General features: G+C 50.5%; 1 protein-coding gene across 5 annotated transcripts in view; it reads left to right on the plus strand.

The window, feature by feature from the left end:
* Positions 1–1,402: 1,402 nt before the first annotated feature.
* Positions 1,403–27,432, plus strand: part of actn4 (actinin, alpha 4) — a 59,419-nt gene continuing 33,389 nt past the window's right edge. For 2 of the 5 annotated variants that reach the window (XM_037547716.1, XM_037547717.1), the window contains exon 1: positions 1,403–1,656. In XM_037547716.1, the coding sequence (XP_037403613.1) occupies positions 1,534–1,656 (123 nt within the window). In that variant the 5' untranslated portion in view covers positions 1,403–1,533. The remainder of the gene's footprint in view (positions 1,657–27,432) is intronic. The other 3 variants (XM_037547714.1, XM_037547715.1, XM_037547718.1) reach the window with 2 other exon arrangements.

Genomic DNA, 27,432 nt, shown 5'->3' on the forward strand with positions numbered 1-27,432 from the left:
AGTTAGCCCCCTGCAGTGCAGTTAGCCCCTAGCAGTACATTTATTCCCCTGCAGTACAGTTAGTCCCTCTGCAGTGCAGTTAGTCCCCTGCAGTACATTTATTCCCCTGCAGTGCAGTTAGTCCCCCTGCAGTACAGTTAGTCCCCTGCAGTGCAGTTAGTCCCCAGCAGTACATTTATTCCCCTGCAGTGCAGTTAGTCCCCTGCAGTACAGTTAGTCCCTCTGCAGTGCAGTTAGTCCCCTGCAGTGCAGTTAGTCCCCTGCAGTGCAGTTAGCCCCTCTGCAGTACAGTTAGTCCCCTGCAATGCACTTAGTCCCCTGCAGTACAGTTAGTCCCTCTGCAGTGCAGTTAGTCCCTCTGCAGTGCAGTTAGTCCCCTGCTGTACAGTTAGTCCCCTGCAGTACAGTTAGTCCCCTGCAGTGCAGTTAGCCCCCCTGCAGTACAGTTAGTCCCCTGCAATGCACTTAGTCCCCTGCAGTACAGTTAGTCCCCTGCAGTGCAGTTAGCCCCCCCCCCCCCGTGGTACAGTTAGTCCCCTGCAATACAGTTAGTCCCCTGCAGTACAGTTAGTCCTCTGCAATACAGTTAGTCTCCTGCAGTGCAGTTAGTCCCCTGCAGTACAGTTAGTCCCCTGCAGTACAGTTAGCCCCCCAGTACAGTTAGTCCCTCTGCAGCACAGTTAGTCCACTGCAGTGCAGTTAGCCCCCCTGCGGTACAGTTAGTCCCTCTGCAGTACAGTTAGCCCCCCCTACAATACAGTTAGTCCCTCTGCAGTACAGTTAGTCCCCTGCAGTGCAGTTAGTCCCTCTGCAGTGCTGTTAGTCCCCTGCAGTACCGTTAGTCCCTCTGCAGTTCTCTTAGTCCCTCTGCAGTACAGTTAGTCCCCTGCAGAGCTGTTAGTCCCCTGCAGTACAGTTGGTCCCTCTGCAGTGCTGTTAGTCCCCTACAGAGCTGTTAGTCCCTCTGCAGTAGTTAGTCCCCTGCAGTGCTGTTAGTCCCCTGCAGTGCAGTTAGTCCCTCTGCAGTGCTGTTAGTCCCCTGCAGTGCAGTTAGTCCCCTACAGAGCTGTTAGTCCCTCTACAGAGCTGTTAGTCCCCTGCAGTGCTGTTAGTCCCCTACAGAGCTGTTAGTCCCTCTGCAGTGCTGTTAGTCCCCTGCAGTACAGTTAGTCCCCTGCAGTGCAGTTAGTCCCCTGCAGTGCAGTTAGTCCCCTGCGCTGAAACGCCGTCATAGTTCTCTTTACTCAGCAGCGGTACTGTGCCTTTTACTCTTAAGCCCACCTGCCCCTGACGTCACGTGAGAGGCGTTCCCGGGGGCGTGTCCGCGTCAGAGAAACGCCCTCATGGTGCTGCAATTCGACCCTCCTCGCCCGAGCGAGCAGTGGGTGTGTCTGGTATTTGCCCCGCCCCTCCCCGGTGGTGTATCAGTGCTCCGCTGGCTCTCGGAAGCTCCGACTGTCTCCGCCGCTGTCGTCCGAACCGCACCGCGTTTATCTTCGGCTGAGAGACTCGAGGCGCTCCGGTCTTCCCGCCATGGTTGATTACCACGCCGCCAACAGCGCCTCCTCCTCCGGCCAGCAAAGCTACATGGAGCCGGAGAGCGACTGGGACCGAGACCTGCTGCTGGACCCGGCCTGGGAGAAGCAGCAGAGGAAGGTGAGGTCTCGGGCGGACGCGCTCTGCTAGGAAAGTCCGGGGATGTGCTCGGGGCCTGCGCTCCTCCGGCCGCCCCGCAGCGGTTTAAGGGCGGAATTAAGCGGGTTGAAGCGCTGATCATCGGCAGATGAGCCTTAGACTTAGTCCGGGTGGAGATTTGAGGGTGGAACAGGCGAAACTCGCGCTTTCGGATTCGGATTAAAATGGCTGAGAACGGCTCTCGCTGCTGACGAGTCCGCAGAGCTATAATAATGAGGGTAATAGCGGTGATAATAGCGGTAATAGCAGCGGTCATAGTCGCCGCTATAGCAGCCGCCGCGCTGGGCATGGCGGTGGCTGAAGTTGTTAGTCGCTGGGGCTGTTGGTCGTCAGCAGAGCCGACAGTAGCGGGAGCTCGGTGCTGGGTTGGGCTGTTGGGTTCTGCCACATATTTGGGTTTTTGGGGACTGGGGCAGTTGTGGGAGCAGGCTGGGGCAGTTTTTCTGGTGAGGCGGTTTGGGGGCAGGTGTGGAATGTTTGGGGCAGTTTTGAACGAGGCTGCAGTTTCCAGTTCGGCAGCTTCTCGCTCGAATTTTCCCGTTCCACCTTAAATGATGCAGCGGTTACACTCTGGCGCCTCAGCGCCATTTAAGGTGGAACGGGGAAACTCGAGCGAGTAGCTGACTCCAGCTTGGGCTGTTTTCAGGAATCTTTGGCGCTGTTTTGAGGAATGTTTTAGGAAGCTGTTGGGGCAGTTTCGGGACGTTCCTGGCCAGTTTACTTGCGTGTGAAATAAAGATGTTCTCCTCCCGTTCCTCCGAGTTTTGTACCCGTTTCTTCGCTCTTCTCGCTCTTCCTGCCTGTTTATTTCTGTTCGTTTCGTTCTCGCTGCTTCATTTCCTGCGTTTCTCCGCTGGTCGGCTTTGATCTGCAGGCCGTTAACATAAAGAAATCAATGATTTACAGCGGCCGCCCCTCCGAAACCCAACTCGCGCTCCGATTGGCTCAGCCCCGCGTCGCTCAACCCGCGCCACGCCGTCTGATTGGTCCAGACTTCTCTCACTGAAATAAAGCTGACTGTTTACTGACCTGCTCACCAGAGTGGACACGGTGGATCTGGGCCTTCTGTGGTTTAGAGTTTCTGCACATCAGGCCACTTTTCAATGTTTTATTAGCTGAATTGGTGCTCATAGACTCTTTTATGTGGTTTATTCTCAGTTCTGTGTCTGCGTGTGGGTGTTGGGCTGAGGTGTGCAGACAGGTGTGTTTACCTGCACTGCTCACACAGGTTCAGGTTTGAGGTGTGTAATTATTCAGCCCGCTGAATTGTCCTTCCAGCTCAGACTTGTCCAAGCACCTTCTCTCGTGTGATAATAGAGCTGTTAAAGGAGTTCCGATCGGTCATTTAGCTAGAACGTCTCTGTTCTACCTGCGGAGTCTTAAGAAGTTCTGATGTTGGTTATAAAATCAGCCAAGTTAAGCGAAGCTGTACGAAATGCTCTGCTGGCTGATGTGCTGTGATTTCGGTTCCTTTAGTGCCCATAATCAGGGTTCTAAACGGTTTATCACGTGTGGGGTGTTGACTCTGCTGAAGGTCACTCTTCAGACGCACGTCCTGAGTGTTATCGCACCTACACCCAGAGTCTCAGATCGGTTTGAAATGTGGACGGTTCTTTAGAACAGTGGTTCTCAGACGCGTCCTTGGGCCTCCTGGACTTCTGGACGGCCACATGTTTACGCTACTCTGCATTGTGAGTTAAGCTGAAGCAGAACTGATCTGAGGGCTTGTTTGGGAACCGCTGCTTTAGAGTTGTGTGAGTTTTGGTGATTTGTTTGGTTTTCGAGATATGAATCTAGAACAGGTTGAGTTTGAGATTCTGGGACGTTAGACTGTCCAGTCCCTCCTCGCTCCTCTTGGCATGTTTAGGTCTTGGAGGTTTGGAATTTAGAGGCTTGTCAGGTTGTGGAGGTTTGTCGGATCTGTAGGGCTTTTAAGGTCTTTGTATTTTTGACGTTTGTCTGGTTTTGGAGGTGTTGTAGGTCGTGGAGGTTTGCTGAGTGTTGGAGGTGTGTTGGGGTTTTTTGGGGTTTGGGTCTCTTGGATCTTGGTGGTCTGTTGGGCGTTGGATGTCTGTGGGGTTTTTGAGTTTTGAATCTTGGAACTTTGAGTTTGTTGGGTTTTTGAGTTTTGAAGGTTTCTTGGGGTTTGGGGGGGTTGGGTTTTGGGTATCTGAAGTTTTAAGAACTCTCTTAAAGAGGTCTTTTTGAGTTTTAGAGGTTTGGTAGGGGCTTTTGGTGGGTTTGCTGGGGGTTTGATTTGGTAGGTTGTGGAGGTTTTTGGAGGTTAGCCTGTGGCTTTGATGACCTGGTAGGTTTTGGAGGTTTGTGGGTTTTAGAGGTTTGGTTGGCGCTTTGATGACTTGGTAGGTTGTGGAGGTTTGTTGGGGTTTTTGGGGGTTTGGTTGGGGCTTTTGGCATATTGGTAGGTTTTGGAGGTTTGTTGGGGTTTTTGGAGGTTTGCCTGGGGCTTTGATGGTTTGGTAGAGGCTTTGATGACCTGGTAGGTTTTGGAGGTTTGTGGGTTTTAGAGGTTTGGTTGGCGCTTTGATGGCTTGGTAGGTTGTGGAGGTTTGTTGGGGTTTTTGGAGGTTTGCCTGGGGCTTTGATGGTTTGGTAGAGGCTTTGATGACCTGGTAGGTTTTGGAGGTTTGTGGGTTTTAGAGGTTTGGTTGGCGCTTTGATGGCTTGGTAGGTTGTGGAGGTTTGTTGGGGTTTTTGGGGGTTTGGTTGGGTCTTTTGGCATATTGGTAGGTTTTGGCGGTTTGTTGGGGTTTTTGGAGGTTTGCCTGGGGCTTTGATGGTTTGGTAGAGGCTTTGATGACCTGGTAGGTTTTGGAGGTTTGTGGGTTTTAGAGGTTTGGTTGGCGCTTTGATGGCTTGGTAGGTTGTGGAGGTTTGTTGGGGTTTTTGGGGGTTTGGTTGGGGCTTTTGGCATATTGGTAGGTTTTGGAGGTTTGTTGGGGTTTTTGGAGGTTTGCCTGGGGCTTTGATGGTTTGGTAGAGGCTTTGATGGCTTGGTAGGTTTTGGAGGATTGGTTGGGGCTTTGATGGCTTGGTAGGTTTTGGAGGTTTGTTGGGGTTTTTGGAGGTTTGCCTGGGGCTTTGATGGTTTGGTAGGTTTTGGAGGTTTGGTTGGGGCTTTGATGGCTTGGTAGGTTTTGGAGGTTTGGTAGGGGCTTTGGAGGTTTGGTTGGGGCTTTGATGACTTGGTAGGTTTTGGAGGTTTGGTAGGGGCTTTGGAGGTTTGATTGGGACTTTGATGGCTTGGTAGGTTTTGGATGTTTGGTAGGGGATTTGGAGGTTTGCCTGGGGCTTTGACAGCTTGGTAGGTTTTGGAGGTTTGCTGATGGCTCACACGCCTTTAGGTGTCAGGTGTTGTTACTTCTGCGAAAACAGAAAATTGTAACTTTGAGTCTGGTTTATTCTTACGGCTCCCATCGCTTCCCCACAGATTCCACTTCAAGAGGAACGACTGAATCCATTGTTTGATGTGATGACACAGATCAACACCTTTTAATCAGAGTGGCCGGTGTCCTTTCGGGCGTTTACCAGCGTGTTCATTTAAAATTCCAGCTTTGTTTTTTTTAACACGCCCTTTTGTGGCTGTGAATTGTTAGAAAAATGACAGACGTCCCTCGGACCGCAGAGCTGGTTCCTCAGCAGTGGACGTGTGAGTCCAGACCCGGCTGGGTCTGAGGGTTTGAGGGTTTGGAGATCAGGACTGTCCACTGTTCTCTGCTGGGGTTTGAGTAGAGCAGGATGGTTTCCCTCCTGCCCAGAGCTGGAATGTGCGCTGTCGGCCGTGTGGGCTGTAATAACTCACGTCTCTGGCTGCTGGTGGTTTGGTCTGCTCAGCTTATGTGGGGCAGAGATCAAAGGGTTCCACCGAAAAGCAGAGCATCACGAACGCATGAAACCTGGTTCCGGTTGAGTGAATGCAGGCGGGTTGAGCCACATCTCCAGAGTTCACCTTCGTAGTTTGAACCTCTCTGAGCCTCCAGGGCTGGAGCCGCTCTGAGACGGTCGGTCAGGAGGCTGTTGGTGATTTTAAGTGGACTGACCAAAGACCTTCTGACCAGGACTGACGGATTAATCGCTTTTATATCGAAAATGCCATTTAAGAGCGCAGAGAGGTGATGTCTTCAAAACGTCTTAACTCCTGTGAACTGCCTGTAGAGTTAGACCAATTGGAGGCAACCAAACCTCCATGGGTTTGTGACATCACAACCGCAACTACACCGACAGTTTGGTACATGACGTTCAGGGGTCGAGCCTCAAGCCAGAAAAGGTGGATATTCTGGTTTAAATAAAAACAGCCCTGAATTTTAGGTCAGGGATTAATGAAGCTGTCATTCCTAAGGCGTTAGAATTGATCGTGTCTGATAGTCTATAGTACAGTAATCCATATCAGTGCAATTGACAGACTTGAGTTAGTTTGTTTTATTACTATTTAATAAACACAGCTTGTTGTGAAGTGTGAAGTGTGTGTGATGCACGTTTGGTGCTTTGGTGTTTTCAGTGGTGTGAATTACGCTGGATGTAAGTGACGTCACAGTGCGCCGATCAGAGTGATTGATCATTTGTTCATTGATTTTTATTTGTTTATCCGTGTTCCTGAATCAGTGACGGCTGTGTGCTGTTATCTCTGATCGCTCGCCGCTGAGGTTTATGGGATTTGCATGCTGTGGTGTGGTGCGAGCGCAGGTCAAAAGTTTGGGAACACACGGCATAGCACTGGTTCCACCTTAAAAACTCTAAAACTGGGGTTCTTGAGTAAAGACAATGTTTCTGCGTAGAACCAGGAGCACCTAAAGAATCGTTTGCATGGTGGAATGGTTCAAGCTTGACTGCAACAATAGCAGAACCTTTTTTGGTGCTACAACACGTTCTCCATCAGTCTGAAGAACCATTTCACCCTGTGTTTAAGCATGGAACCGGTTCTGTGAGTGTTCATGATTTATATAGGACCACTGTCTGCCCCGAGGAACCCTTGAAGAGCCGTGGTTTTTGGGAGTGCGTGTGATGAGACCTACAGCTCTTCATCTCCATCGTACGCTCGGGAAAGTGACGCAGTTCATCAGAATGACCACGACGCTCCGTCGCCGCCAGCTGGGCTCGCTGGGTGTAGCTGGCGGACTCGGTCGGAGTCTCGGAGCAGTGAAGCTGTTTAAAGCGCCTGTGGAGCCAGTTCTGTTACAGCGTCGCTGTCAGAAGTGTTTCCATGCCGTTTAGGCGTCCGCCCGTTACATCGTGTGAAACTTGCGTGATGAATGAACCAGTAGAGACGCTCCGTGGAAGGAGGGACGGAGGGAGAAACGGAGGGGGACGGGGGGACAGAAGGAGGAGGGCATGGAGGGGGAAGGAGGGACAGAGGGAGAGGGGGACAGAGGGAGAAACAGAGGGGGAAGGAGGGACAGAGGTAGGGATAGGGGGACAGAAGGAGGGACAGTGGAAGGGATGGGGGTCCGGAGGGGGACGGCAGGAGGGACGGAGGGACAGTGGGAGGGAGGGGACGGAAGGAGGGACAGAGGGAGAAACGGAGGGGGAAGGAGGGACAGAGGGAGGGAGAGACAGAGGGACAGAGGGAGAGGGGGACGGAAGGAGGGACAGTGGGAGGGATGGGGGTACAGAGGGGGACGGCAGGAGGGACAGAGGGAGAGGGACGGAGGGAGGGAGAGACGGAGGGACAGTGGGAGGGAGGGGACGGAAGGAGGGCCAGAGGGAGAAATGGAGGGGGAAGGAGGGACAGAGGGGGACGGAAGGAGGGAGAAACAGAGGGGGAAGGAGGGACAGAGGTAGGGATAGGGGGACAGAAGGAGGGACAGTGGAAGGGATGGGGGTCCGGAGGGGGACGGCAGGAGGGACGGAGGGACAGTGGGAGGGAGGGGACGGAAGGAGGGACAGAGGGAGAAACGGAGGGGGAAGGAGGGACAGAGGGAGGGAGAGACAGAGGGACAGAGGGAGAGGGGGACGGAAGGAGGGACAGTGGGAGGGATGGGGGTACAGAGGGGGACGGCAGGAGGGACAGAGGGAGAGGGACGGAGGGAGGGAGAGACGGAGGGACAGTGGGAGGGAGGGGACGGAAGGAGGGCCAGAGGGAGAAATGGAGGGGGAAGGAGGGACAGAGGGAGGGACAGAGGGGGACGGAAGGAGGGACAGTGGGAGGGATGGGGGTACGGAGGGAGGGAGAGACGGAGGGACAGAGGGAGAGGGGGACGGAAGGAGGGACAGTGGGAGGGATGGGGGTACGGAAGGGGACGGCAGGAGGGACAGAGGGAGAGGGACAGAGGGAGGGAGAGACGGAGGGACAGTGGGAGGGAGGGGACGGAAGGAGGGACAGAGGGAGAAACGGAGGGGGAAGGAGGAACAGAGGGAGGGAGAGACGGAGGGACAGAGGGGGACGGAAGGAGGGACAGTGGGAGGGATGAGGGTACGGAGGGAGGGAGAGACGGAGGGACAGAGGGAGAGGGGGACGGAAGGAGGGACAGTGGGAGGGATGGGGGTACGGAAGGGGACGGCCGGAGGGACAGAGGGAGAGGGACAGAGGGAGGGAGAGACGGAGGGACAGTGGGAGGGAGGGGACGGAAGGAGGGACAGAGGGAGAAACGGAGGGGGAAGGAGGGACAGAGGGAGGGAGAGACGGAGGGCCAGAGGGGGACGGAAGGAGGGACAGTGGGAGGGATGGGGGTACGGAAGGGGACGGCAGGAGGGACAGAGGGAGAGGGACAGAGGGAGGGAGAGACGGAGGGACAGTGGGAGGGAGGGGACGGAAGGAGGGACAGAGGGAGAAACGGAGGGGGAAGGAGGAACAGAGGGAGGGAGAGACGGAGGGACAGAGGGGGACGGAAGGAGGGACAGTGGGAGGGATGAGGGTACGGAGGGAGGGAGAGACGGAGGGACAGAGGGAGAGGGGGACGGAAGGAGGGACAGTGGGAGGGATGGGGGTACGGAAGGGGACGGCCGGAGGGACAGAGGGAGAGGGACAGAGGGAGGGAGAGACGGAGGGACAGTGGGAGGGAGGGGACGGAAGGAGGGACAGAGGGAGAAACGGAGGGGGAAGGAGGGACAGAGGGAGGGAGAGACGGAGGGCCAGAGGGGGACGGAAGGAGGGACAGTGGGAGGGATGGGGTTACGGAGGGGGATGGAAGGAGGGACAGTGGGAGGGATGGTGGGCGGAAGGAAGGACAGAGGGAGAGGGCGACGGAAGGAGGGACAGAGGGACGGGGACGGAAGGAGGGACAGAGGGAGAGGGGGATGGAAGGAGGGGGCATGGAGGGGGAAGGAGGGACAGAGGGAGAGGGGGATGGAGGGAGAAACGGAGGGGGAAGGAGGGACAGAGGGAGGGACAGGGGGAGAGGGGGACGGAGGAACAGAGGGAGAAACTTTGTGCTCCACTTACAGAACAATAATACAGGTTTACTAGCAACATACTAACATTTATATGGGGCTCCGTAGTAACTGTCTAGCAACCACCTGGGACACTATAACAGCCACTTAGCACCACTCTAGAAACCACCCAGGATACCATAGCAACCACCTAGCAACACCATAACAGCCACCTGGGACACCATATAAAGCATGAGTGGGCGTGGCTTAACCGCAGACAAGCGTGAGGTGCTGTGAGCAGGTTCACTGACCGCAGATCAATTAAGGAGAGCTCGTTAATAATTACAGGTTTTGGATGTTGGGCTTAATTGGCTCTCAGAGCTAAAATCAGCAGCTGAGTTTAGTTTTTCATGATGAGCTCTGAGATACCGAAGCACATGCAGGTGTCGAATTTCCCACCAGAGAACCTACACGAGTCTTCTGAGCTTATATGGAATGTTGATGATGGAAAACAGTGGAAAATCTGGAATACTGAGTTTTCTTTGGGGACTATTTTGCCGCACAGCGCCCTGCATGTCTCCCTCCACCATGAATGGAGTTGAAGTTCTCTAAACTCTCATAAAACAGCGTCTCAGTCATCAGGCAGTGAATTCAGAACCAGCTCATGTAGGAACTTTCTGTAGGAGCTTTTAGAGGGACGTCTGGTTCCCATCACCACCACTGTGAGGAGCTTTTAGAGGGGGACGTCTGGTTCCTATCACCACCACTGTGAGGAGCTTTTAGAGGGGGACGTCTGGTTCCTATCACCACCACTGTGAGGAGCTTTTAGAGGGACGTCTGGTTCCCATCACCACCACTGTGAGGAGCTTTTAGAGGGACGTCTGGTTCCCATCACCACCACTGTGAGGAGCTTTTAGAGGGGGGACGTCTGGTTCCCATCACCACCACTGTGAGCGGTTCTGACTCTGTAAGATTGCATTTCGCACCAAACCGCTCAGAACCGCTCTGTTTACAGCTGAACCAGCTAGTTACGCTGAAATGTGTAAATGCTGGTGGAGTTCCTCTTTAGACATTTGCGGGAGTTGAGTGTGGGTGATGGGGTGGGGGGGGTGGTTGTGGTGTCACTGAGTAAGGATGTAAATCTGCTGAGTTAAACGTGTCGATGTCCCTCAGTGACCTGCAGCCTCTCTCTCTCTCTCCCTCTCTCCCCCCCTCTGCACCCCCCCCTCTCTCTCCCCCCCTCTCTCTCGCTCTCTCTCTCTCTCTGTCCACCCCCCCCTCTCTGTCCCCCCTCCCTCTCTCGTTCCCTCCCTCTCTCTGGAATCCTCGGTAGCTGATGGTCAGATCCCTTAATTAAAACCCAACAGACGAATGTCCAGATAATTGAGCAGTCGGTTTCCGTGCTGCTGCGGCGGCGAGTCGGACTGTAATAAACCCGTTTAGCTTCTATTCGTTCGTCGTGAGGTTAAAACGGGTCGCTCCTCTGGCTGCTTCCTGTGTTTGTTGAGCTCTTCCTCTTCTCTGTGATCAGTTTGTCTGTTTCTCTTTCTGAAGGTGATTTCAGGAACTCCTCACACCCTCGTTCCCCGACCAGAACCCCAAACCGTAACCTTACAGCAGACAGCGCTCTGAACCTTAACGTTTACATGCAACGAAGTCTGTGAAGTCACAAAATAACCTTTAATCATAAAATTTCATGAAAAGTAATAGACATTGATGTACGTTTCCTTTATTGTGGCCACAGCTACAGCAAGTCTCACTGGAATAGAATCTTGTAACTTTGTATAAAACATGTTGGATATTGGCCCTTTAATATCATAATATCAGTGTTGGCCCTTTGTTTTCCTGACTTAGTTGGGACTTTGACATGACTTTGACTCTGTGCGTCCGTGCGGTGTGTGTGTGTGTGTGTGTGTGTGTGTGTGTGTGTGTGTGTGTGTGTGTGTGTGTGTGTGTGTGTTGATGTTTAGTGTATCTGAGTCCACTCTGAGAGGTGCAGCGGTCAGTAAGAGGATTAAAGCGCCGACCGCAGGAGCCACTGCCTCCAGGATTTGGGTTACTCATTGTTTCTCCTGCAGGATTTACTCCTCTTCTGTTTACTGTGTGCTGTAATATCTCTGAGCTGTTGTACGGGACAGAGTGGACCGTCTGCAGACGCTTCCCGATCAGATAATCCATTCATATTATTGATGGTGTTGTAGCTGATAGTTATATAGACCTCATACATTCTCTGCACACCATTATTCACGCATGTCGGCTTCACTGGAGCCCCACAGTGATGTTCTCACTTACGTGACCCAAATCCTTTGTGATCACTTCAGCTCCACTGTGAGAGGCTGAGACAGTCTTTAAAGAGCCCATAGACTACGGTTGTTTTATGCGTTATGTTTTTTCTGCACTTAAAAACAGCCATAATTAATTTTCCATGCTCTGTATCCCTTGAATTGGATTTTAATGGTGTTTATATACAGTTTTCAGTTTTCCGTGGTACGGGTCCTTTAATGATGTTTACAGCTTTTCTGAGTTACGGGCCCTTTAACGCTATTTATTGTTCGGTTTTCTGAGGTATGGGCCCTTTAAGTTCTGTGGTGTGCGTGCAGTGGGTTTGTGTTCAGTGTAATTGCAGTACAGCTGGAGTGTCGTGTCTCGCACGCTCGTGCGACGCTGCAGGCGTTTATTGATCCTGTCTTTGATCGGGTGCTTGTTGTCGTGGAGACAGACACTCCGCAGCTAATTTTTACACATCTTTTGTTATTTTTAGAAAAGTGCTGCTGCCTCCGTCGCAGAGAGACTGAAATAGTGTCCAGAAAAGGACGGAGAGAAACCTGTTTACATTTCAGTCCGACTCATTTTACAGTGAGAGTATTCAGAGTCGAGCGTCGCGCCATGTGGAATTAGACTGAGCGCCGAAATCTGAATTTCAGCTATTCTGAATTGAACTGAGACTGAATTTGAAGGCTTGTGTACGATTTTCAGTGGTACGGTCCCTTTAACGCTGTTTAGTGTACGGTTTTCAGTGGTACGGTCCCTTTAACGCTGTTTAGTGTACGGTTTTCAGTGGTACGGTCCCTTTAACGCTGTTTAGTGTACGGTTTTCAGTGGTACGGTCCCTTTAACGCTGTTTAGTGTACGGTTTTCAGTGGTACGGTCCCTTTAACGCTGTTTAGTGTACGGTTTTCAGTGGTGCACGGCGCGAGGGCCCCCGTCCAGCAGAGTAAAGCTCTGACCTTTGGCTCGCAATAAAACGGTGTCTCTGTGTGTGTCTCTGTGTGTGTCTCTGTGTGTGTCTCTGTGTGTGTCTCTGTGTGTGTCTCTGTGTGTGTCTCTGTCTGTGTCTCTGTCTGTGTGTCTGTGTCTCTCTGTGTCTCTGTGTGTGTCTGTGTCTCTGTGTGTGTGTGTGTCTCTGTCTGTGTCTGTGTCTCTGTGTGTGTGTGTGTGTGTGTGTGTGTGTAGCCCTAATGCTAACATGGATAGTAAGTTAGTTAGAAAAGGTAAAAATAAGAACTAAAAGGGCGGCGCAGAGTCGCGCTGAGGTTATTAAACAGGAGCCCGCGCTGCGCCGTGCCGTTCTGCGCCGTGCCGTTCTGCGTCGTGCCGTTCTGCATCGTGCCGTGCCGCGCTGTGCCGTGCCGCGCCATGCCATGCCGTTCTGCGTCGTGCCGTGCCGCGCTGTGCCGCGCCGCGCTGTGCCGTGCCGTTCTGCGTCGTGCCGTTCTGCGCCGTGCCGTGCCGTTCTGTGCCGTGCCGTTCTGCGTCGTGCCGTGCCGCGCTGTGCCGTGCTGTTCTGCGCCATGCCGTTCTGCGCCATGCCGTGCCGTGCCGTTCTGCGCCATGCCGTTCTGCGCTGTGCCGTGCCGTGCCGCGTCGCGCTGTTGCAGGACGGAACGGTCGTTGACTCGCTGCCTCAGGGCTGATTATGCGAAAGTGCCTCTTCAGCGTTTGAAACGTGAACGTTCTTCCCCGGAAAGTCCGCAGAAGTCCCGTGGTTCTGCTTTCGGCTGTTTCATGTTGACCTTCATTTGAGCTTTGATCCTGTAGTGAACTCCCTTTCAGTAGGATTTCGGTTCCGCGCCTGGTGGTTCTGCAGGTCAGACTTTCAGTCCCTTCTTTCTCCACGTTGCAGTTTAGAGGATTTCAGGTTGTTGGTCTGTGGTAAACGCTGCCTGTGGGAGGCGCTGCGTCCGGGCGGCGCGGTGCAGTTACCGCCTGCAGCGTTTCCTTCTGCTGCTTCTCATCTGATTAATAGCGGCGCACGTCCCACGTTTGCTGGATGACGTTTGACGTGAATATTCAGTCTTTTTTTAACAGACGCGGCGACGCTGCGCGGTGACGCTCGGCTGCCCGTGAAGCCGTTTCTCCGAGCGAGTGAAGCGGTCATGCTGGCGGGGGATGTTGCGGTTCCTGTGGGTTCTGTTCCGCTTCCTCGTGAGACGGTTTGAGCGTTTGTGTCGCAGCCCGGAAGTGAGCGTGTTTCCTGAATTCACGTGTGATGGAATCAGTGCGTCTCGCTCGGAGCCGCTCGGAGCGACGTGGGTCTGTGAAGTTGGTCGTGATTAGAACGTAAATGATATTTTAACGGTCTGTAAGCGGCACGTTCCGGTGACGTGGCGACGTCCTGCTGCCCCAGTCCGGCGAAAGGCCGTTGGAGCTGCTGACGGAACGGCCGCCGTTTTATCGGTGACCTGAAGAGACTGTGAGAGATCTTAAAGCGGGGGGGCTTTCAGGTGAGAAGTGTGCCGCTCTCTGGAGTCTGCGGAGATCGGTACCGAGCGGAAACCCGCTCCGCCGTCCCGTCACGGTTCTCCTCCTGCAGCTGTACTTGTGTTCCTGAGCTTCCAGGATGGCGTTCCTGTCACTTCTGCTTTGTCATGAGAACGTTAACCAGAGCCTCTCATCACTGAGACGATGTGGCTCTGGGGGTCGGCGCTGACCGTCGCTTCCTCCTTCTTTCACCCGCAGTTCTGATCGTGCTCAGACGAGATCGGCCCGGGTTAGTGGTGGGAAAGTGGTCACACTTCTCACTCAGTCAAACCGCAGCTGCAGCGCTTTTAGCACCCGAGATCTGCAGATGAAGAGAGGTGAAGCGCATTTCCTGCGTGGTGAGTAAAGCAGCTCTGCTGCGCCGGTCAGCGGCTGAACGGTCACTACATGGAAATGAATGCGCGCAAAAAGGAGTGAGGCCCAAAATAATACGTGCTAGAACGTAAGGAACGCAAAGCGCTCCAGTGAGACGCGCCGTCGCTGCAGATTAGATGCGTCTAAATTATATTAGTAATGAAAGTAAAACCGAAAGCTGTGCAGAGCAAAGGACGAGTGATGGTTGGAGATTTGAATTCAGTTTTTGTGATGTCACAAAAGCCAGCACGTGTAAATATGACCCAGTTCAGCCGAGTTTAGTTTGACCCTGTGAAGTTGTTGAACACCCCATTTTTGAATTCCCTCTTTTTGTGATGTCACAAAAAGCATCACGTAATATATCGACCTTTATACATTCAGCCTAGAGCTGTTAAGCCCCTCCCTTTCAGCTGTATAGCCCCGCCCACCCATACTGAAATTAAAGATAATTTTTAATTAACTGCAATACAGTGCAGCCAATATGAACAGAGCTCATTTACATATCAGTCTTAAAGGTGCAGTAACAGTGTGTTTACCTGGTTGTACCTGTATTTGCCACTTAATCAGACATTAAGGAGGAGTTCAGAGGAGAGGGGATGTTTTTGGGAGACGCCGGTGAAGAAGTGCAGTGAATCAGTGATCAGACGGTCTGATCTGCAGGCACGGTTGAGTTGGTCGGACTGAGACGTGTGTGTGCGTGTGTGTGTGTGAGCGGGCGAGCGCGGCGCTGTGTGGGACAGGAAGCTGGGCGCGTCCCTGCCGGGCAGCGCAGACCTTTTTTTGCTTTTTCCTCGGCGCCTGTTTTTTTTTTTTTTTTTTTTTTTTTTTTTTGCTGCCTCATTGGAAGCTTCTGTCATGGAGTGGGGCAGGGAGGCGGGGGGGGGGCTTGGCTGGGGGATGGGGGGTCTCATGTTTGGAATTCCTGCACTGGAACGACAAACAAACACCCACCCACCGCACACACAGCCATTCTCCACATGCCGCTGTAAAACGGCAGCTTCTCATTCCGATTTTCCGTTCCACCTTAAACGGGGCCGCTGTTGCAGTCGGAGCCGCCGACAGCTTTAAGGTGGAACGGAACATTTGAATAAGTGAACTTCAGACTTGTGTGTGTGTGTGTGTGTGTGTGTGTGTGTGTGTGTGTACCTTGTTACATCACGAAGGCGGCGGGTGGTTCAGCTTTTGCCTTATAAGGAAAAGTGTGTGAGGAGGAGAGACAGGAAGAGTGACAATGCAGACCGGCCTGACTCGCCCAGTCACATTCTCTCTCTCTCTCTCTCTCTCTCTCTCTCTCTCTCTCTCTCTCTCTCTCTCTCTCTCTCTCTCTCTCTCTCTCTCTCTCTCTCTCTCTCTCTCTCTCTCTGTCTCTCTCTCTCTCTCTCTCTCTCTCTGTCTCTCTCTCTCTCTCTCTCTCTCTCTCTCTCTCTCTCTCTCTCTCTCTCTCTCTCTGTCTGTCTCTCTCTGTGTCTCTCTCTCTCTGTCTCTCTCTCTCTCTCTGTCTCTCTCTCTCTCTGTCTCTCTCTCTCTCTCTCTCTCTCTCTCTGCCATATGAGCACATGAGTTTAATAGAAATAGCTGCCCCCCCCCCCCACAAAGGGTTAATAATAAATTAATAAACAGTGAAACACTACACCTACACAACTTACTGTAAAAGTAATAAATACTGAAAACTGATAGTTACAATAAATTATACTTACTTTAAGTACTCAAAAGTATTTAAAATAAGTTGTAGTAGTTAGTAAATACTTTATAGAGGTTAGAGGTCATTACACACTGATCTTTGGCATGTATAGAATAACGTATTATACGAGGCGTCCGTCGCGCAGGAGGTGCAGAATAATTGAACAGAATCCTGTCAGTAATTTATAGTACGCACAAAATACTTTGTAGTAGCTAGAAAATGATTCATCATAGTTACCAAATACTTTGTAGTACATACGGATTGTTTTGTAGCAGTTATATGAAGTTGTTTACATCAGCTATAAAGTACTAATATATACAGTGTAATATGTAGTAGTTGTGAATACTGTGTAGCGCTTATTAATGCCGTGTAGCGCTTATTAATGCCGTGTAGCGCTTATTAATGCCGTGTAACGCTTATTAATGCAGAGTAAAGCTTATTAATGCCGTGTAGTTTAAATTGAAGTTGTTATAATTCTGTATTTATTAGCTTATAGCAGTAGTACAGTGTGCACTAGTACTGATCTTAGTTTTATAGTTTAAGTACTTTTTAAATTAGAGTAGTTAGTAATAGTGTAACACACCAACACTGTAGTTTGCTGTAACACCTCGTTGTAATAAGCTAGTAATTAAGGTTAATAACTGAACAGTAAGCCTTCCGGTGAAGTGGTTAACTAGAGCCTCATAATTGTGACGGTACCGTTGGGTTCTAGTGAGGGTTAGCGTTTGAGTGTTTTGTGTGGTTCTGTGTTTATCCGGCTCTCGTGCTGACGGCTCTGGGTTCTCTGGGTTTTGTGCTGAAGTTCTCAGGTTAATGTTTAAACTGGCGCCTCGGTTCTCACGCGTGTGGTCGAGCGCCTCGCGAGTCGGTTGCCTCGCGGAGCGTGAGGCTGTTTAACCGCTGATGTATTTTAAGCTCTTCATGTTCCCTGTGAGGAGAAGAGCTGCTGTGGTTCTGTGTAACGCGGTTCCTCTGTTTTCCCGGAGTGGCTCGTTAGTCCCTGATGTTCTAGATTCCCCTGGTTTTACCTGCTTCTCTGTGTTGGTACTAATGTGATAATTCACTCGTTAGGCTTGGAGGTCTGATCACAGCGCCATTATTGATTATAAATCGGCTGCTGATCAGCTCAAACTCGCTGAGATGAGGTTCTCATGGACTCGCTGATCATCGTTAGGTTCCGTTTGTTGTGACCGCGTCTGATTGGTTGAGGACTTCTAACCCTCAGTGTTGTTTCAGCAAACGTTCCGTCCTACTCACCGACGGTTGCTTAGCAACAATAATGCATAAAGCTGCTTTATTTATTTATTTTTTTGTCAGAAGGAATTAGCATTCCGGGTTTGGTGTGTGCTGGAGAGGTTTTTGGTGTTCCGGGGTGTGCCGTGGGATTGTGGTAGTCCGGTGTGCGGTGTTGGATGTTGCTGGGTTTTTGGTGTTCCCGTGTGTGCCGGTGAGATTTTGGTGTTCCCGTGTGTGCCGGTGAGATTTTGGTGTTCCAGTGTGTTTTTGGCGTTCCGGTGTGCGCTACTGAGATTTTGGCGTTCCGGTGTGGTGTGGTGTGGTTGGTTGGTTGGTGTGGCAGCAGGTTTTTGGCGTTCCTCCGGGTCTTCGGGAGCGACCCGTTAGCTCAGTGACTCAGCAGCTCATATACACAGTCATGATTCCTTGAAGCACGACGGTGCGAGTTTAGAGAAAACGACTCCGGAGTGGAGCAGAGGTCACCCAGGAGAGATGTTATCAGCGGGAAGAGCGTGTTTACCCGACTCTCCCGTAACTCGGCGAGCGGCTCGGCCTCAAACTAAATCCTGGCCGGAGTTTTGTCACTAAAGCAGCTCTGAGTTTGGCCACTTTCGGACACGCTGTGCCTTTAACAGAACTAAACCAACGCTGAAACCGAACCTGACTGACATTCCCGTTTAATCGGCTTTATTAGAGTCAGGCTGTGGTTTTCCTCTGAGGCCGTGTGTGATGTGTGGGGGCCTGAGCAGGTTTGGAGGCGAGGCAGCTGAGGGACGAGTGCTGTTGGGGCGTTTAATCCGTGTCTGCATCTCTTCAGTACCATTTAAAGCATCTCCGCGTGGCCGGATTCCTCAGCGCTCGGAATTCCAAGCACTCTGAGTTTATGGAGCTGCAACTGATTTTAATTTTAGCTGCAGATCAGGAGGAGGCGCGGTGTGGAGGTGTGGTGAGGAGCGCGGTGATGCCGTTTGGTCTGAGGCTGTGTGTCTGTGGGTCTGCTGCTGGAGTTTAAGGCTGGTGTGATTAATTACAGCTGAATCAGTGACGACATCATCTTCCTCCTCCTCATCTTCCTCCTCCTCATCTTCCTCCTCCTCATCTTCCTCCTCCTCATCTTCCTCCTCCTCATCTTCCTCCTCATCTTCCTCCTCCTCATCTTCCTCATCATCTCCTCCTCAGATGGCGTCTCTGTTCTCACTGAGTTCCTCTCTGAAACCGTGTGGTTCTGCAGGTGTCGGCTGTTCTTACGGAGTTTCCAGATTTATTTACTGCCCCTGTAACCCGGAATAACGCGCGGACCACCTGGAGCTCAGTTTCCCACAATCACCTTTTACTCCGACTCGGAACTGCGTCAGGAGTGGCCCTCAGTACATCAAACACGGACTGGAATCTCAACAAAATTCATCAGATAAAAAATCTAAATCAGCAATTTATAAAAACTAAAAATAACAGAACCAATAAGAAATTAACGTCAATTAGCCCTAAAATATAAAAACATTTCGGTAAAAGATCAAACACGATAACGAGCAGCAAGAACACGATTAGAAATAAAGTAATTTAATGAAATAAAATCGAGCAGAAGTAACGAGCATCGCATCCAGGAAAAATCATCGTTTTAATCTGTTTAATCTTCTTTTGTTTTAGCTGATGAATAATTAATTTTAAGGTTTTATGTTTTAGGCTGTTTGTGTGCGTTTTTGCCTGAATTTCTCATTTTTTCATTCTTATTTTGTGTTTGTGGGTTTAGCAGAGGCTGAATGCTGTAATGCGTCACACGACCGACCAGCACAGCGTCCTTTATTAAGGAATGTTTATTAAGGAATGTTTATTAAGGAATGTTTATTAAGGAATGTTTATTAACGAGTTGTTTAATGAGTTTAATAGGTGGCGTATATTGACGTGAATAGCTGATCGATTGTATTTCAGTCATTTCTTCTGAACAGTTTAGTTTTTTCTCATTAATTAAGTTGAAGGAGTTTTCCAGACTTTTCCATCCGCCCTCGTTCCAAACCTCCGAGTATCAGAGTGGAACGTCTTTAATTGTGGTGACGGTTCTGTGCGGTGGTGTACTCAACACTCAAAGAACGCTTTTGCATGCTTATGTGGTTCTTTGCTTAGAAAAGTGGTTCTATAGGTTGTTGGAGAATGTGCTGGTGCTGTGGATGGTAGACAGAACCTAGACGGAACCTTTTTGAGCAGTGTTCTGCGCTATAAAGGGTTCTTCTGGTGTTATGATGTCAGTATATGAGCTATTTTTGGTACCATAAAGAATCATGTTCTTTACTAACCGTCTTTAAGTGTGTGAGCGTAGTGCAGTGTTCCGGAGAGCGTTCTCCGGCTCGGACGCTCGGGCGAAGGCCGGGTCGTTTTCCTGCCGTGAATCAGGAGCTCCCACTCGGCTCCTCACAGCTGTTTGATTATTGATCAGTTTGTTGATTTTTTTTTTTTTTTTTCTGGACATTTTATTTACCATCCAGAACCACCAGAGAACCTACACGAGTCTTCTGAGCTTATATGGAATGTTGATGATGGAAAACAGTGGAAAATCTGGAATAATGAGTTTTCTTTGGGGACTATTTTGCCGCACAGCGCCCTGCATGTCTCCCTCCACCATGAATGGAGTTGAAGTTCTCTAAACTCTCATAAAACAGCGTCTCAGTCATCAGGCAGTGAATTCAGAACCAGTTCATGTAGGAACTTTCTGTAGGAGCTTTTAGAGGGACGTCTGGTTCCCATCACCACCACTGTGAGGAGCTTTTAGAGGGACGTCTGGTTCCCATCACCACCACTGTGAGGAGCTTTTAGAGGGACGTCTGGTTCCTATCACCACCAATGGGAACGGCTCTGTTTACCATCTCAATCGTTGGGAATGATGAGTAGTTGGTGGACGTTCCCTTCAGAGAGCTGGTGTTATCTCCATTTTTGGTCAAAGCGCTGTTGGAGGTGTTTAGTCAGATTTTTAACGGTTCTAGATTGTGTTTCCTGTGTAACGTCCTGCATTGACACGCGTCCCCCACCCCCCCATAAAGCGCCCGGCAGGAAGCTCTGCGTCACCTGATCCGCTCCGCAGTGCGCCGACTTGGTTAATGTGTCAACAGGAAGTTCTCACCTCTGACTGAAAGTTCAACAGCGCTGTTTAACTGCTGTTAGACTTTGGACTCGGTTCTGAGCTCCTAGAACAGGTTCTGAGCTCTGGAGATCTCAACATCATCGTCTTAGAAGTGCTCAGATGTTTTAATGTGATGGACTGAAATGGCTGAGAGTGAAATTTGAGCTTTTTAAATGAATTTATCTAGAACAGAGGTTCCTCATCATCGGAAAGCCACCATGTGCCTTTCTTTAAAGCTCTGCGTTTCCACTCTGTGCTGATCTGAGAGCCCCCTTCGCTGTGATTGTCCTCAAATTAGCGAGGTTCTCCTGTGACGTTCTGCTCTGTGGAGATGGTTCTGCTGCTCTCTGAGCGCTTCGTGCTCTTCACGCGTTCCTCTGTGACTTCGGCTGATTTATCTGTTACTCTCGTTTCTTCTTCTTTTTCTTCTTATTTGGAGAAAGTTTCTGCTGCTCACGCCCAAACGGTTCCACCTGCCCCTGTTCCACGTTCCTAAAATATTCTCCTCTCAGGGTTTAGTGATGTTTGGTGTCTCGTTTGCTTAAAGGGAAGAATAGCATGAGTTCCTCGCATTCCTCAGATCGTTCCCGCGCTGTATCAGTGTGGTTCTCATTCTAAACCCTCCACAAATGGAGATGCAGTGTGTCCACCTTAAAAAACCAAACAAAAAAAGGTTCCTGTGCCGTGGAACCGCCTGCATCATTTCTGCAGGATGTCAGCTAGAGCTTTCTGCAACATTCCTTATAGTTTCTCAAATAATAAAGGTTCTTTTAGTGTGGAGCAACCCACAGGAGGTCAGAACCTTCTGCAGTGTTCCATTTATTAAGGTTCCTGTCGTGTGGAACTGCACCAACATCATTTCTACATGACTTAAGTGAGAACTTCATGCAAAATTCCTCATGAATCCTTGAGTCATTAATGTTCCATCAGTGTGGAACCACTCAATTGTCATTTCTTGCAGTGAGAACGTTCTGCAGTGTTCCTTGAGGAACTTTGTATTCAGACCTGGGCTTCAGCTCAGCTCCGTGCGAGTTGGCCGGTCCAGTTTAGAAGTCTGGTTTTCTTGGTTCTCTTGGTGGTTCGGTTAACGTAGACGTTTCTGCTGTATTCAGGTTCCTGATGTTTCTGAGGTTCCGGCGTTCGAGCTGCTGTCGTTAAGCTCATCAGACACGACACTGAGACTTTAATTAGGATTAATTAACTTCACTTTTTCAGGGTTTACTGTTCCTGTAGCTCAAATGAGAAGTGCTTTTAGAAGTTCTCTCTCAGAAATAAAGGTTCTAGACTGTCTCTGGGTCGGTTCTCCTCCCATCACTGGGGTGGTTCCCTCAAGGCTCCATCTCAGTGCCTTTAGTCAGGGAACATAACTGAACCATAATCCACTGAAATGATCTGTTCTAAGCTGGACTGACTCCACACACCCCGCCTCGCCTCGCCTCCAGGCTTTTACTCTACTGCTCTGTTTTAAAACATTCGGTTATGAAAAGGAACAAATACCAACTTTTCACCTGGAGGACCTGATTTAAGCTCCACCATCAGACCTTAGAACCACTGTAGAACCTCTGAGGGGACATTTACACTGACTGGACCTCGATGAATGAAAAATGTATCAGGACAGAAGCTTCAGAATTTTCCAACGCAGTGTAGAGGATGCGCTTATTTATTTGTTTGTTTGTTTGTTTATTTATTTATGTATTTATTTATCTATCTATTTATCTATTTATTTATTTATTTGTGTTTTTTGGTTGTGTAGTGCCCCCCCCCCCCCTCCACCCCCGCACCGCCAGCCCTGAGGGTGAAAGCCGAGTCGAGCCGCCTCCACCGGCAGCACAAAGCCAGGAAGCGGCATAAATAAATCAACAAATAAACACACGGCCTGTTCCACAGAGCAGGGAAGTCCAGAAACAGCCTCCACCCCCACCACCAACCCCCCCACAGCCCCTCCTTTCCTCTCAGACCCCCCAAAGCCTGACTCTCAGAATAGAGTCAGAAACACAGTAAAACACAATAAAGGCATTGAAAGGCCGAGTCAGCTCTGACGCCTAAATCCTGCTCAGACGCTCGGGATCTTGCGTTCGTGCTCAGCGATTCCGTCTCCGACCTGGTTTGTGTTCCTGGAGCGGTGACTGATCCGCGGATTCAGGCAGAGATTTCCAGACTCGCGTGCGTCTCAGACGGAACTCCAGAAGCTCTTTTAATGTATCTGTAATAAACAGTGTATTACAGTCCTCGCTGGTCAGTCTGCTCACAGACGAGGAGCTGAAGATCCTCACGTCTCAGACCGAGCGTCACCGCACCCCTCAGACCGAGCGTCACCGCACCCCTCAGACCGAGCGTCACCGCACCCCTCAGACCGAGCGTCACCGCACCCCTCAGACCGAGCGTCACCGCACCCCTCAGACCGAGCATCGCCGAACATCAGCGCACCCCTCAGACCGAGCGTCACCGCACCCCTCAGACCGAGCGTCACCGCACCCCTCAGACCGAGCGTCACCGCACCCCTCAGACCGAGCGTCACCGCACCCCTCAGACCGAGCATCGCCGAACATCAGCGCACCCCTCAGACCGAGCGTCACCGCACCCCTCAGACCGAGCATCGCCGAACATCAGCGCACCCCTCAGACCGAGCGTCACCGCACCCCTCAGACCGAGCGTCACCGCACCCCTCAGACCGAGCGTCGCCAGTGTGTGTGAGTGTCAGCTGATCTGAGTCAGGCTGTGTGGTGCTAAACAGGTGAAGCTGAGTGGACTGTCGTGTTCTGGTCATCGATACACTGCGTTGTTTCGGTCTAAGGAACCTTCACAGCGTTGGTTCTAACACATTCTGCACTGCCCCTTTCAGACAACACTGCTTAAAGGAGAACATCTGAGTGTGTGTGGTGTAAACAGGTTCAGAGGGTTTGGTGTGAAACGGTTCAGACGTCTTTACAGTGGTGGTGATGAGAACCAGGCGTCGCCATGACTACAACACAGATATAGACACTTTATTTACCATCCAGAACCACCAGAGAACCCACACGCCCAACGGAGAACGTTTTCTGTCCATGTGGGATCAGTGTGTGGTCATACACATCGTTGTGTGTTGTTTTGTGCTTTTCCTCCGTGCTCCTCTGGGTGGGTAAATGAGGGTCACTGTTTTGATTGGCTGTTTAGCAGCTCATCAAGTTGTGAGTCAGAACTACGGAGTCTGGAACCTTTTTATCAGGTTTTAGATTTAGACTCCTCTGAGTTTCTTATCTCGGTTAAATTTCACAGTAATCCTGGGCCACGCCCTACACACACACACACACACACACACACACACACACACACACACACACACACACACACACTCCTCAGAGTTAGTGATGGTTCAGCCTCGAGTCTGTAATCATAACCATAACACTCACATCAGAGCTCACTCTGTGTAGATTTACTGCCAGAGAGGCCTCACAGTTACCCCCCCGGTTACCTGCCAGTTAGCCCCCCGTTACCCACCAGTTAGCCCCCGGTTACCTGCCAGTTAGCCCCCCCCCACCCACCCCCCATGCCCTCATTACCCGCCAGTTAAACATTAGAAAATGATCAGTGTTCCTTGTCAGTCACCCGCCAGTACTATTGTCAGTTACATTGCTGCATGTCCTCAGTTACTTGCCAGTAATCCGTCAGTAATCTGTCACTGTCAGTTGACCGTCTGTATTTTGTCAGTATTCCATCAGTTATCTGTCCGAACCGGCTCAGGCTGTAATGAACAGTAACTGTGCAGTATTTGGTCAGTTTATTCGGTCAGTGCTGCTGTTGGAGAAATGACTGATTAATATTCAGGTCAGCCAGAATCTCCCGGTGCCCATTTTTACACACATCTTTCCAAACTGTCTGCAAGTGTCATTGGAGAATGTTGATACAGGAGATTATGGAGTCTGAGAAACAGACGTAACGGGAAAGATGTTCTGTGAGCGACGCGGTCACACGGTCCTCCTGCGTCCACCTGTTAGCTCGGCGCTGTGGAAGGCTGAGTGTGGCTGTGGGCTGGGAGTGAATGAGGAAGCAGAGTGAGTGAAGGTGAGAGTCATCACTCTGGAATGGACTCACACCTGCAAGCATGCATGAGGCAACAGCGTTACCTCATCACCCAAACCCGCGCCGGCGGCTCGTCGCCCAAACCCGCGCCGGCGGCTCGTCGCCCAAACCCGCGCCGGCGGCTCGTCGCCCAAACCCGCGCCGGCGGCTCGTCGCCCAAACCCGCGCCGGCGGCTCGTCGCCCAAACCCGCGCCGGCGGCTCGTCGCCCAAACCCGCGCCGGCGGCTCGTCGCCCAAACCCGCGCCGGCGGCTCGTCGCCCAAACCCGCGCCGGCGGCTCGTCGCCCAAACCCGCACCCACGCCTCACTCGGCTTATTTTATTCCTGGTCGCCCCTCATCAGATAACTGGGAATACTTGTTTCAGCCTCTTCGCCGTTAGAGTAACGTCTGATCGTCTTTACCGCTTACCTGAGCTCGGTCGGCCCCGCCCTCTGATTAACCCCCTAAACCGAGTCGTCATTATTCACTTTATTCAGTTGCTATGAAGTATTAATAATCTTCTGTGAATTATTTAGGAACTGCTGTTAATTATTCTTTAGCTATTACAAAGTATTCAGTATTAATAAATTATTAAGTAGTTATTCAGTAATAATGATTGTTCAGTGTCTGTTATGAAATATTCAGTAACTGCGCTAAATGAGCTGCATGCGTCGGCGTCTGCAGTACGTTGTTCAGTATCTCCTGTGAATCTGGGTGTGATGGTCTACAGGAAACCACAGACCTGCTTGACCAGGTCACCTCATACTTTTCATTCTACCAGATGTTTTCATGATGCGTGATGCCCCGCCCCCTCCCTGCCCTCTGTACTGTGATGGGCTGCACCCAGATGTCGAGTCAGTATCAGTGACTGTAGAAACTCCACACCAGGAGAGAGTCCAGCGTCATCATCATTACCTTTTACAGCATTGACCCCCTCTCAGCACACGGCGTGTTGGGCGGCGTTAAAACTACCACACAGCGTCTAAAGACTACTGTAGCCGTCTAAAGACTTCCACAAACCGTCTACAGACTACCCTACACCATCTAAAGACTTCCACACAGCGTCTAAAGACTACTGTAGCCGTCTAAAGACTTCCACAAACCGTCTACAGACTACCCTACACCATCTAAAGACTTCCACAAACCGTCTACAGACTACCCTACACCATCTAAAGACTTCCACACAGCGTCTAAAGACTATCCTACACCATCTAAAGACTTCCACACACTGTTTAAAAATTACTACATACCATCTACAGACTACCACACAGTGCCTACAGTCTACCCTACACCATCTAAAGACTACCCCACACCGTCTGAACGCTGTCACTGTCTAAAGGCTCCTGGTTTTTTCACTGTCCATGCGCCGTCATTCAGCGTTGACGTGGAAGCGGCACCGAACCTGAAATTAGTGCCAGTAAACGGCGTAAAAACATCTGGTCCTCTTCCTTCGTCTCGCTCTAACAGTGAAGCTGAGAGCTGATCAGACTGATTGATCTGGGTGATAAAGGCTCGTCTGATGGTCAGTTTGCTGTTGATGATGCGTTTGTCACGTGACGTTATTGATTAGCTCGTGTGTTTCGGGGCGCAGGCTGACGTTAGTCTGAACCGTCATGTTGGAGAAATCAGATCCGAGCAAGAGTCGGACTGGAGCAGCGCGGCTGGGAGTCTGACGCAGCCGTGAACTTGCCGCAACGTTAAAACGTGCACACACACGTAAAGTGTGGTCCTGTAGAGACTCGTCGTGGTGCTGTTTCCTCTCTGCTGGATGCTTTGATGTCTGTTTGATCTGAGTAGATAAAAGCGGTTCTATCAGTGGTGAGGTTACTGTTCATTTCAGTGCTAATTGGAGTATTAAATTAAGCGGAATGCCTCTCGTGCGCCGAGGCCATCGTGTAAAGAATGATCGGCAGTTGAGAAATCACAGTTACCTGGTTAACAGGTGCGCCACACCTCACTGTCATTCAGCACGGTCACACTGCGTGTGTGTGTGGGGTGTGTGAGAGGATGTTTGTGTTAGAGAGAGCAGGAATGAGTAGATTAAGGTGTGTGATGGTGTGCATGCCTGTGCAGGGCGTGTGTGTGTGTGTGTGTGTGTGTGTGTGTGTGTGAGACTCCCAAATATAATGAGCAGCGCGTCAGTGTGATGATGAAACTGAGCTGAGAGATGCGCCCCCTACAGGAAAGCCAGCGCATACAGATCACATCACCACTCTGCTTCAGCAAATGCATTAATTTCACACGTTTATGTTGAAAAATCTAGTCTAGGAATCTTTTCTTTACGTTTAGAGAGGCAGCAGTTCAACCTTTGCTCTCTCGATGCTGTTCCAGGATCGATGTATGAATTATTGAGTGTTACCTCTTCAGTTTAAAATCTGCATCTGATTGCTTTGATTGTAGAAGCACATTTTACATTCATTCAAAAACAGAAAATGTTTGTTTGTTTGTTTGTTTGTTTGTTTGTTATTTCTAAAATGAGGCACCCTGGACTTGTGTTCCATAATCAGTTTGACAGATCACTGCAAATATTTTAATCTTATCTTAAAATCACCCAAAAATTGGATGTTTGCCGTTTTTTGTATTTAATTCTAGCTAAAAGTTTGAAGTGGGTCTTTGATATGAAACTGGTTTGAAGCTGCACTGAGCTTTTATTCTGACACGCTGTCTCGGTTGATGTGGGGCTTTTATTCTGACACGCTGTCTCGGTTGATGTGGGGCTTTTATTCTGACACGCTGTCTCGGTTGATGTGGGGCTTTTATTCTGACACGCTGTCTCGGTTGATGTGGGGCTTTTATTCTGACACGCTGTCTCGGTTGATGTGGAGCTTTTATTCTGACACGCTGTAGAGAAGGCGCAGGTGAGCTGTATGTAGAGCGTTCAGCTCCGTTAATAACGCGGAGTGAGAGGTGATGTTTTGTCGGACACTCCGGCGTCCAGGTATTTCTGCCTGTGCAGTGTTTATAAATATAAGATGCATATATAAACACAGATATAACAGATAAATATAAAATCAGGGTAAATGAGATGATCAGACATCAGACAGTTATAATGATATTAACGAGCCGCTGGATTAAATAATAATAAGGCAGAGTTTGGACAGGAGGCGTTTACAGAGGGAGATGAAAGCCTTGATTTGAGTTGTTTGGATCGTCTGGGTCTGTTTGTATTTTAGACTGTAATGTTTGTAGATAGCAGGACTTTTATTTTGGGCAGTAAATAGTACTTTTTA

Source organism: Pygocentrus nattereri, chromosome 19 (genome assembly GCF_015220715.1).
Source record: "Pygocentrus nattereri isolate fPygNat1 chromosome 19, fPygNat1.pri, whole genome shotgun sequence".
NCBI lineage: Eukaryota > Metazoa > Chordata > Actinopteri > Characiformes > Serrasalmidae > Pygocentrus > Pygocentrus nattereri.